Source organism: Cherax quadricarinatus, chromosome 24, assembly GCF_038502225.1.
Source record: "Cherax quadricarinatus isolate ZL_2023a chromosome 24, ASM3850222v1, whole genome shotgun sequence".
NCBI lineage: Eukaryota > Metazoa > Arthropoda > Malacostraca > Decapoda > Parastacidae > Cherax > Cherax quadricarinatus.
The window spans coordinates 24,727,298-24,739,447 of record NC_091315.1 but is presented as its reverse complement, the minus strand read 5'-3'; the positions used below and the strand labels follow the sequence as shown (position 1 = coordinate 24,739,447).

The 12,150-nt window shown below is 45.4% G+C and overlaps 1 protein-coding gene across 1 annotated transcript in view; it reads right to left on the bottom strand.

Annotated features, from left to right (window-relative positions):
- Positions 1 to 10,430, bottom strand: part of LOC128690744 (uncharacterized) — a 34,580-nt gene extending 24,150 nt beyond the window's left edge. The window contains exons 1-3 of the mRNA XM_070088270.1: positions 10,190 to 10,430; positions 1,540 to 1,798; positions 1,239 to 1,395 (exon numbers count right to left, since the gene is read on the bottom strand). Coding sequence (XP_069944371.1) covers positions 1,239 to 1,395; positions 1,540 to 1,676 — 294 coding nt within the window. The 5' untranslated portion in view covers positions 1,677 to 1,798; positions 10,190 to 10,430. The remainder of the gene's footprint in view (positions 1 to 1,238; positions 1,396 to 1,539; positions 1,799 to 10,189) is intronic.
- Between the last annotated feature and the right edge of the window lie 1,720 nt (positions 10,431 to 12,150).

The window sequence follows — 12,150 nt, the reverse complement described above, 5'->3', positions numbered from 1 at the left end:
TGTCCCGTTTTTCACAATTAATTCACGACAAGTTAGTGTGACAGCCAGTGGTTATGCCACTTAGCATATCTCTTCTCTTGCTGCTCCAGTCCGGCCATCAAGCTGCTCTTTGGTGCCACTTCCGCCTCACTTTTCTCGTAATTTACAACTGTGGCTTCTTGTGGTTGTTGTGGCAGAAGAAAATAGCAAATTATCTCATTTTTTCTCTCCCATCTTTAATGACGTTTTGTGTGGTTAATGAGTCTCTTTACTCCTGTCAGTCATAGGTTCAAACCCCGCCCGTACCGTGGCTTGTTTACAATCATGTTGTTATGATTTCGAGAGTCAGTCAACGTGAGCAACTTTACTCTCTACAGTCAGTCATCAAACTCTATCAGTCAACAACAGAAGACATTTTTTTTCAAGCTGTTTTTCGTATCTCTTCTCTGTTTGTTTTTCGTATTTCTTCTCTGTTTTTCGCATCTCTTCTCTGTTTGTTTTACGTATCTCTTCTCTGTTTATTTTTCGTATTTCTTCTCTGTTTTACGTATTTCTTCTCTGTTTTACGTATTTCTTCTCTGTTTGTTTTTCGTATTTCTTCTCTATTTATTTTTCTTACTTTTGGTCATCACACAACAGCTGTTTATTCCACGTTTGGTCCGACATTCTTTATTAATTTTTTAGTTATCTATTATAACTCGCTCATAATTAAAATAAAATAAATATAAAAATAAATATTGAATAAAATCAACGAAAACATCATGGAAAAAAGATAACTTTATTTTGATAGTCCCCCTCCCCCCCCTCCCCCCCTCCCCCCCTCCCCCCCTCCCCCCCTCCCCCCCGGCGGCTTAGAGCAAATTTCCTTCGCATCTTTATTATGATAATTATTTACAAACGTTATTTCTCAGTCCACAGCAGGATTCGAACCTGCAAACTCGGCATCAAAACACACAGTACTTTATTAACACAGCCAAACTCCGGATTGTTACATTTGGGAAAGAAGCGCTAGACTCATATGGGTCACCTGCTGACGACTTTGACATTCACTTTAAAAAAATGTCCAGGAATGTTACATGTTCACCAGGATGGTGGATTAGAGAGAGAGAGAGAGAGAGAGAGAGAGAGAGAGAGAGAGAGAGAGAGAGACTTAAGACTAGGGTTAACAAAACAGGGGATAAAAACACTTTAGGAATGGCCGACAAAGACACGCTGGAGGGAACCACGACTGAGAGAGGTAGTTCCCTCGGGGTACTCACGTCCATGGGTGGGAGGCAGGGCACCAGCGGCAGGTTATCCGTCCTGACGGTGCCGCTGAAGGGCAGGTAGCGGGTATGGGCAGGCAAGCGGCGGGTGGCACACACCTGGATGCAGTCTTCTGCAGGTGGCAGCGGCGGGCGACCCAGGGGCGGCGCCCCCAGATGGTTTAGCGCCGGCGGTAAGGAAGTGAGAGGAGGAAAAGGAGAGGCGAAGTGGTTGAATCCGCCAGATAGGTGAAGGGGCGGCACTCTAGGGGCGAGGTGCGGCAGCAGGTGCAGCAAGGAGGCCACCCTGGCCTGCTGCTGCGGCGTCTCCACCTTCAGGGCGAACTCCGCCGGCAGAAGGACGCAGGTCTCCACCAGCGGGGTGCCGTCAGCCAGCAGCATCTCTGCTGCAGCCAGGGCTGGCACGGAGGCTCTCTGCTGAGCCACCAGCATCACCTTAAACACTCAACACCGGCAGCGTTCCTCGCCAGCTGTTGTCTCTTTTATCACCCATATTGTGGCACTTTACAAAGTTTCGCTCACTGAGACATGTTTCCACACTAATATACATTTACCTGGGACAGAATAAAGCTTAAAATAATGCCGTATTTTCCGGCATATAAGGCGCAAGACAGAAGTATCATAACGGTGAATCGGTAAATCGCATTCAGGGTAAATTACCCTCTTACTTTACGCTAAAACGTAACCCTAAGCCGACCCTTGATCCTGATCGTAAGCATATAAGGCGCAGGCTGATTTTTCAATACGTTTTGTGGAAAAAAGGCGCTTTTTATATGCAGGAAAATTCGGTGATTGCTTAATGTTAAACATTATAATATGCAGGATCAGCTTTCTCGAAATGCTCTGCAATTACCCGGGGGCTTTCCAGTAAGTCTGTACAGAATGCCATCTAATTTATCAAAATTGTATACTGTAGTTTCTGGTAATTCAATTTAATTTTACTTGCAGCATAATGCATTTGCCAGCAAGACCACAACACAAACAGCAGCCTGTTACACCACGACACAAACAGCAGCCTGCTACACCACGACACAAACAGCAGCCTGTTACACCACGACACAAACAGCAGCCTGTTACACCACGACACAAACATCAGCCTGCTACACCACGACACAAACATCAGCCTGCTACACCACGACACAAACATCAGCCTGTTACACCACGACACAAATATCAGCCTGCTACACCACGACACAAACATTAGCCTGCTACACCACGACACAAATATCAGCCTGCTACACCACGACACAAATATCAGCCTGCTACACCAACTCATCAAAATCAACCAGCAACACCACCATCAAGCAGCATCTAACACAGTCATTACAAAACTCAAAAGGGAATCCAGGATTCACCATCTCGCGTCTATTCACAAAGTTGATTCAACCTCGACAAGACAACAGCAACGAGACGACATCCAACCAAATGTCTCTACGAACTCGCCACTCATCACTGTATTCCTGACGTGACCTTCCACCACTTTACCTGACCGAAAGTCAAACCGGTCGAGGGATTCCTTTGAAACCGATCGCAATCATATTTACGCGTTTGAATCTGTTCTCTCTGATCACTTCTCTAAGGAAAATTAGAATTAATATTGAAGCACTTCTCGGTTATGTAAGCCTTTTTTTGACGAGTAAGACACTTGTACGATAGATAAGTATCTTGACTGTCGATATGTATCGCCTACACATCAGGTATCTTCAGCCTGCTGTGTAGGCGTCCTCCAGAGGGCGAAACAGTTCCCTAGTTGAGTAACCCGAGTTTTGAGTGTTTTCCCTTCACAGTTTGCGGGTGTTGGTGTACCTAGTACTTGTACCTGATACTTGTACCCAGTACTTGTACTACCATCTGCTTGTACCTATTCCTTGTGTCTATTGCTTGTTCCTATAACTTGGGCCCAAGACTTGTACCTAATACTTGTATCTAATGTTCGCACCTAGTACCTGCACCTAGTATAGCTCATCTCCAGTACTTGCATCTGATACTCGTATCTAGTAATTGTACCTGGTACGTGTACCTGGTACTTGGATCTAGTAATTGTACCTGGTACGTGTACCTGGTACTTGCATCTATTAATTGTACCTGGTACGTGTACCTGGTACTTGGATCTAGTAATTGTACCTGGTACTTGTACCTAGTACTTGTATCTAGTAATTGTACCTGGTACGTGTACCTGGTACTTTGATCTAGTAATTGTAAATGGTACGTGTACCTGGTATTTGTATCTAATACTTGTACCTGGTACTTGTACCTGGTACTTGTACCTGGTACTTGTACCTGGTACTTGTACCTGGTGCTTGGATCTAGTAATTGTACCTGGTACTTGTACCTGGTACTTGTACCTGGTACTTGTACCTGGTGCTTGGATCTAGTAATTGTACCTGGTACTTGTACCTGGTGCTTGGATCTAGTAATTGTACCTGGCACTTGTATCTAGTGACTACAACAATTCTAATATTCCCGGATAATATCTGGCGGGCAGTTCCCGCAGATTAACTCTCACCTTCAAACTGCTAAATGCTTCTCTGAGCACCCTTAGGGGTTTAGCGCTTGTTTTAATACAATACTACTGCTACTACTACTGATAATAATAATAATAATAATAATAATAATAATAATAATAATAATAATAATAATAATAATAATAATAATAATAATAATAATAATAATCTATATCCCTCAAATATCTTATTTTCTACCAGTGTTATGATTGTTATGATTATTAATTATTTATTATTTTAATTGTTAATTGTGATCATCGTTATTATAATTGTTATTTGTTCATGGGTAAGCGCTAAACCCGTAGGAGTCGTACACCTTCTGGGAAATGGAAAGTAATCAAGTTTGATCCAAGAAATGAGTGTCTTGCTTCAGTTCCTTGGATCAGGATCCCTTCACCGGCATCGTGGAACCTCCGTTGAAGTACTTCCAGTGATGGCCAACCGAGATTCGATCCCGCAACACTGAATGACCCTCGCGGGTTTAACGCTTCACTTGAAGTATTTTAACTAAACTGGTGTTTTAATACCATTAGACGCTAAACCCGCGCTGGGGTATAGCCTAGGAGTGGTGTAGACTCAATTCTCTGTCCGCATTTGATCCAACAGACTGTTGGTACTGGTCAGAAATGATGTAATTGTACATTCTTCCTGCTTTATTGTTTATTTTTATTGACCAATTCCATATTAATCTATCTATATCGGCAATATATATATATATATATATATATATATATATATATATATATATATATATATATATATATATATATATATATATATATATATATATATATATATATATATATATATATATATATATATATATATATATATATATATATATATATATATATATATATATATATATATATATATATATATATATATATATACCGTGCCAAATAGGTAAAATTGGTCATTTAGCAAGAACTCATTTAAAATTAAGCCTTTTTCTAAAATATTCTCTTATATGTTTAAATCCAACTATATATATTTTAGATAAGTTTACAATAATTCAATAATGAAGAAACACAATGAAATATATGTTTTTCGTTAGGTTCAGAATGATTTTTGCTAGATTATTGCATACACAAATTTTCGCTTGCCTTACTCGGCAAGAAGAGCGTTGCTATTTAAGTAAGTTTTACCTATTCGGCACGATGTATATATATATATATATATATATATATATATATATATATATATATATATATATATATATATATATACTTTGTGTGTTAGGTATTAAACTTTGTGTTAGAAAGAGAGCACACATGCCTCGAGTGTCGGGTGGAAGTGCTGTTGTCAGATTAGTGGCACTGTGGTTGCTGCCGCTGTGTCACCTGCGGCAGTGCCACTCTCGTTTGGGCTTCCTGAGGGTGGACAAAAAGCGCAAGTCGTGACTCAGGTGGTGGTGGGTGTTAGTGGTGGGTGGGTGGGGTCGTGGTGGGTTTTGGGTGTTTGTCGGAGGTGGGTGGGAGGGATGGGGATGGGTGAGAGGGGTCGTACGGGATGGGGACGGGTTTCTTGTCGGCCAGGGCACTTTAAGAGAATCCAGGAGTATAGTGGGGTTGAGTTAAGGGAAGGGGTAGGGGGGCTAGTGCGGGAGAGAAGGAAGGGGTTAAGGGGAGAGGACCCAGTAAGATACCATTGGTCTCACACTGTCAGACACTGCACAACGGTATCTTGGTACAGAGAATACCTACAATAACTTTATTGCCTCTCCACTAGTTACCAATGAGAAAGGTTAGATTTGAGAGTTACCTAACCAGCAGACTTGCTACACTGCCTCTCAGTTATCAGTCTTACTTCTACTAGCCGGTGCCGCCTCTTCTGTCGCCTGGAAGATTTTCTGCTCCTCACGTATGTTGTATCAGCTTCACATTGTTCCAGACTGAGGGACTGACCACCTCAAAACTACGTCATCGAGGGTGATGGACTGATTACATTGTCTCTACATCTCCACTCCTTCCGTTTTCTCTTCTGTATTCAACTGAGGGGGCGAAACGTTTCGAAATAAAGATACCTAACTGTTGCAAAATGTGTTTTATTTATCTACTCGTCGGCACTGTATATCACTGTTATATTTGGAGGAAGAATAGTTAATTCGGGTAAGAATGTAACAATTAGAAGAATGACAGTGTTGGTATGAGTCAATGATCTGTATATTAACGTAAGAATGGAGAAACACTGCAGCAGGAACGTCCTTTTGAAATTCCACCCATCCTACCCAAATATTTATTCAACCTGCTTTCAAAGCTGCCCACTGAATGGACTTCAGTGACGCTAATAAACATTTGAGAATCTTCGCTCGGAGGAGTTTATATAAGCCCCTTCTCCACGCATATGTTCTACCTCTATCAAGATTAATGGACTGAATACATCATATCTAGACTGAGGGACTGATTACCTAAAAGTCCTCGTCTCCCTCCGTTCTTCCCCGTATTGAACTAATGAGGCCATTGGCTGGCGAATTTAAATTTATCTACTGTAACTCCTTTACTTCGATTCTTTTTTTTGGATTACATATCCCCAGTACTGTATAATATCTTTATCTATGGCAGTCTTCCAGCTGTAATGTTTGATTCTGTCTCTCCTCATACTAGTCTCTCAAGAGAGAGAAGATTCAGGGTTCTCAGTCTGTCTTACTATGAAGGAGTTCTTATACACTGGATTAATTCTGTCTTCCTTCTCTCTATGTTCTCTGACGCATTTATATCATCTCTGTAGAACGAAAATTAGAACTGAGTAGCATAATCTAAGTTCTTATCAATGATGCTGTATATCAATAGTATGCAATACCGACAATTATTATTATTATTATTATAATAATCAAACAGAAGCGCTAAGCCACAGCGCTGACAATACCGACAAGATGATGAATTAGACACAAGTGTAACATCTGGGTATCTTTACTTTGTAGACGTTTCGTCATCAAGACGACGGTGCTCATCACCTGCTCCAAGGCTGATGATCTCATTATCTCATCTTCTATCTTCTGTATACATTTCTATAGACTTATCGGTTTTCAAACCATTTATCACATCAGATTATGTCCTTGTACTGTGTAGATAAAAGCCACTGGATGACGAAACGTCTACAAAATAAAGATACCCAGATGTTGCACTTGTGTCTAATTCACGAACAGATGCATAGACTCCTGTTGCTTACTCTTCTTGATATAAACCCTTACACAGTCTTATTGCGCAGACTTAGGTACTGCTGTCCAGGCTTCAGATTTAGGATTACCATGACTCCCAAGTCCTTTTCAAATTGTCTCTGATCAAGTTCTTCATTCTTCAGTTTGTAAGTACCGAGGTTATCTACATTCTCGAGGATTGGGACTTGCATTTATCTACCAACATTAAACTGCATCTGCCACTTGTCAGGCTACAACATTAGTTTGTTTAAGTTTTGCTGGAGTTCAGTGGTATCTTCCTCTGGATCATATTACGACAGTAAACAAACCAGGGTACGGGTGAGGTTAGAACCCATGGCGAGTGAGTCGTGAAACTCCTGGCCAGTGCGTATGCCACTTGGCTAGCTGGCTACAATAAGATTCATCCAGTTAGGTATATTTATACACTATAGGGAGGTTAGCTTCCCTATAATGTATCAATATACCTCCAGTGTTGTCAGCACCAGTGTTGGAACTGTCAACCCTCCAATGTTGTCAACACCAGTGTTGGAGCCATCAACTCTCCAGTATTGTCAACACCAGTGTTGGAACTATCAACCCACCAGTGTTACACCAGTGTTGGAGCCATCAACCTTCCGGTGTTGTCAACACCAGTGTTGGAACCATCAACCCTCCAGTGTTGTCAACACCAGTGCTGGAACCATGAACTCTATAGTGTTGTCAACACCAGTGTTGGAACTATCAACCCTCCAGTGTTGTCAACACAAGTGTTTGAGCCATCAACCCTTCAGTGTTGTCAACACCAGTGTTGGAACTATCAACCCTCCAGTTTTGTCAACGCCAGTGTTGGAACTATCAACCCTCCAGTGCTGTCAACACCAGTGTTTGAGCCATCAACCCTTCAATGTTGTCAACACCAGTGTTGGAACTATCAACCCTCCAGTGTTGTCAACACCAGTGTTGGAACTATCAACCCTCCAGTGCTGTCAACACCAGTGTTTGAGCCATCAACCCTTCAGTGTTGTCAACACCAGTGTTGGAGCTATCAACCCTCCAGTGTTGTCAACATCAGTATTGGAACCATCAGCCCTCCAGTGTTGTCAACACCAGTGTTGGAACCATCAACCCTCCAGTGTTGGAACTATCAACCCTCCGGTGTTGTCAAGACCAGTGCTGGAACTACCAACCCTCCAGTGTTGTCAAAACAAATGCTGGAACCATCAACCCTCCAGTGTTGTCAACACTAGTGTTGACAACACTCTTTCTCTCACTTCGCCTATAAAAACACAGGAAAAAGCTAACCCATTTTTTTTGCATCAAAACACTGTCCTTGTTATAGACGTTTGTCTGTTACCTTTGTCATTACCTTTGTCATTACCTTTGTCATTACCTTTGTCATTACCTTTGTCATTACCTTTGTCATTACCTTTGTCATTACCTTTGTCATTACCTTTGTCATTACCTTTGTCATCACCTTTATCATTACCTTTGTCATTACCTTTGTCATTACCTTTGTCATTACCTTTGTCATTACCTTTGTCATCACCTTTGTCATTACCTTTGTCATTACCTTTGTCATTACCTTTGTCATTACCTTTGTCATTACCTTTGTCATTACCTTTGTCATTACCTTTGTCATTACCTTTGTCATTACCTTTGTCATTACCTTTGTCATTACCTTTGTCATTACCTTTGTCATTACCTTTGTCATTACCTTTGTCATTACCTTTGTCATTACCTTTGCGTTAATCGTGAAGATCACTCATGTCATGTGTGTATATATACATATATTTTTTTTCGACAATTTCTTTCAACCTGTTCTGGACGTTTGATATATGTTGCGATGGTTTGGTAGTCACTGTTCACCGTTCACGTGTTAAGCGTATCATTGCTCAGTTCAGGTTTTCTAAGGGGTCACTGCTCATATTTCAGGTGTTGTGAGAAGTCACTACTCACACTTCAGGTGTTCTATGAATCACTGCTCACAGTTCAGGTGTTATGAGGATCACTGCTCACAGTTCAGGTGTTATGAGAATCACTGCTCACAGTTCAGGTGTTATGAGAATCACTGCTCACAGTTCAGGTGTTATGAGAATCACTGCTCACAGTTCAGGTGTTATGAGGATCACTGCTCACAGTTCAGGTGTTATGAGGATCACTGCTCACAGTTCAGGTGTTATGAGAATCACTGCTCACAGTTCAGGTGTTATGAGAATCACTGTTCACAGTTCAGGTGTTTTGAGAATCACTGCACACAGTTCAGGTGTTATGAGAATCACTGCTCACAGTTCAGGTGTTATGAGAATCACTGCTCACAGTTCAGGTGTTATGAGAATCACTGCTCACAGTTCAGGTGTTATGAGAATCACTGCTCACAGTTCAGGTGTTTTGAGAATCACTGCTCACAGTTCAGGTATTATGAGAATCACTGCTCACAGACAGTACACATGATTCTCTCATCTCCAAGTCAACATTATTTTCCAAACGCGAGGAACATTATAGGGTAGTTTACTGGAGGGATGATAGCCACGGTAATTACGTTACCTTCACGCTTCTACGATCACATGAGCCCCCCCGCCCGCTCGCCCGTCCGCTCGCCCGTCCGCTCGCCCGCCAGGACTACCAAAAGTCAATCTGCTTTTTACTCGACAGGATTTGAGGTTCACATGGCTGTTTGGGGACACTGATATACACTACACGGCCCGCTGCTCCTGTGTGTGTGGGAGGGGGCTGGTGCTGTGTATGGGGGGGCTGGTGCTCTGTGAGTGTCGGAGGGGGCCTGGTGTTGTGTGTCTGGTGCTGTATGTGGGGGGCTGATGCTTTGTGGGAGAGGGCCTGGTGTTGTGTGTCTGGTGCTGTGTGGCGGGGCTGGTGCTGTGTGTGTGTGTGTGTGTGTGTGTGTGTAGGCCTAGTGCTGTGTTTGTGTACAGCTAGTTCTGTATGTTTATGTGTGGGGCTGGTGCTGTGTGTTCGTGTGGAACTGGTCCTGTGTGGGGGGCTGGTGCTGTGTGTGGGGGCTGGTGCTGTGTGTGTGTGGGCTAGTGTTGTGTGTGTGGGGACTGGTCCTGTGTGTGTAGGGGGCCGGTACTTTGTGGGGGGGGAGGGCTGGTGTTGTGTGTGTTTATGGAGCTTATCCTGTGTTTGGGGGGTTGATCCTGTGCGTATCTAGGGGCTGGTGTTGTGTGTGTGTTTGTGGGGGCTAATCCTGTGTGTGTGAGGGCTGGTCCTCTGTGTGGGGCGTCACGTAACTATCACTTATGCAAGCTGCACTCTGGTTAATACACACGCTGGCTAATACACACATGTGGTCACCTGGCTGAAGGTACTGAGCGCCCAGAGGCTGTCATCTCACCCACCACCTTCCTCAACACCTCCTCCGAACCAAAGGGGTTTATCAGACTGCCAGCCCTTGGCCGAGGGGTTTTGGTAAGCTACCCGCGGTGTGGTGGGCACTGTGCCCCGTGCCCGCTGGCTTCGCGGAGCTTTATAAATTTCCTTGAAGGAATCCCGGCGTATGGGAATGACCGTCGATGCGTTGTTGACTGCGCTAAATGCGGTAATGAAATTTACTTGAAAATTCCGTGAAGGACCGTGCCGGTCTTGAACGAAAGTGAAGAGCTGCTTGGAGGGGCGTTTAGCCCCGCCCACCGGCCAATCAGAATGCGGGGGGCGGGGCCGCGAGCCGTGACGTCACGGGGGCGGGGCCTAGAGCGGTGACGTCACACTGTCAGTTCCTCACAAGATGTCACGAGGAACCCTGAGGAGTTTCATGATTATTTGTGGGCAGTGTGAGAGCACTGTGGGTAGTATGGGAGCAGTGTGGGAGCACAGCGGGAAGTGTTGGAGCACAGTGGGCAGTATGGGAGCACTGTGGGTAGTGTAGGAACAATATGGAAGAACTATGGGCAACGTGGGAGCACTGTTGGGTGTGTGAGTGGACTGTGGGCAGTGTGGAAGCATTGTGGATAGTGTGGGAGCACTGTGAGCAGTTTGGAAGCAAAGTGGGTAGTTTGGGAGCACCGTAGGCAGCGTGGGAGCAGTGTGGGAGCACTGTCAGTAAAGTGAGAACACTGTGGGAGCACTGTGGTCAGTGCGGGAGCATTGTGGGCAGTGTGAGTAGACTGTGCGCAGTGTGGGTGGACTGTGGGCAGTGTGGGAGCACTGTGGATAGTGTGGAAACACTATGAGTAGAGCGGAAACAGTGTGGAAGCAGTGTGAGAGCACTATGGGTAATGTGGGAGTATTGTGGGTAGTGTGGGAGCACAACAGCCCATGCACCTCACCGACTCCCCCACCACCCACGATCTCCCAACAACTCACCGACTCCCCCCACCACCACCCATCGTCTCCCCACATCCCACCGTTTCCCCCACCACCCACTGTCTCATCCACCACCCATTGTCTCCCCTCCACCCACTGTCTCCCCACCACCCATCTTCTCTCCCACTACCCACCGTCTCCCCCACCACCCACCGTCTCCCCATCACCCACCGTCTCCCCACCACCCACCGTCTCCCCACCATCCACTGTCTCCCCACCACCCACTGCCTCCCCACCATCCACCGTCTCCCCACCACCCCCTGTCTCCCCACCACCCACTGTCTCCCCACCACCCACTGTCTCCCCACCACCCACCGTCTCCTCACCACCCATCGTCTCCTCACCACCCACTGTCTCCACACCACCGATCGTCTACGCACCACCCACCGTTTCCCCCACCACCCACTGTTTCCCCACCACCCACTGTCTCACCACCACCCACTGTCTCCCCACCACCTACTGTCTCCCCACCACCCACCGTCTCCCCACCATCCACCGTCTCCCCACCATCCACTGTCTCCCCACCACCCACCGTCTCCCCACCACCCACCGTCTGCCCACCACCCATCGTCTCCCCACCATCCACTGTCTCCACACCACCGATCGTCTACCCACCACCCATCGTTTCCCCCACCACCCACTGTCTTATCCACCACCCATCGTCTCCCCTCCCCCACCGTCTCCCCACCACCCACGGTCTTCCCCACCACCCACCGTCTCCCCACCACCCACCGTCTCCCCACCACCCACCGTCTCCCCACCACCCACCGTCTCCACCACCACCCACCGTCTCCACCACCACCCACCGTCTCCCCACCACCCACCGTCTCCCCCACCACCCATCATCTCCCCACCACCCTCTACCACCACCACCCAACGACAGCATCATCCAGAGAAACCAAACTCAACTACCTTATTCACTCCATCAAACAACTCTTTAACT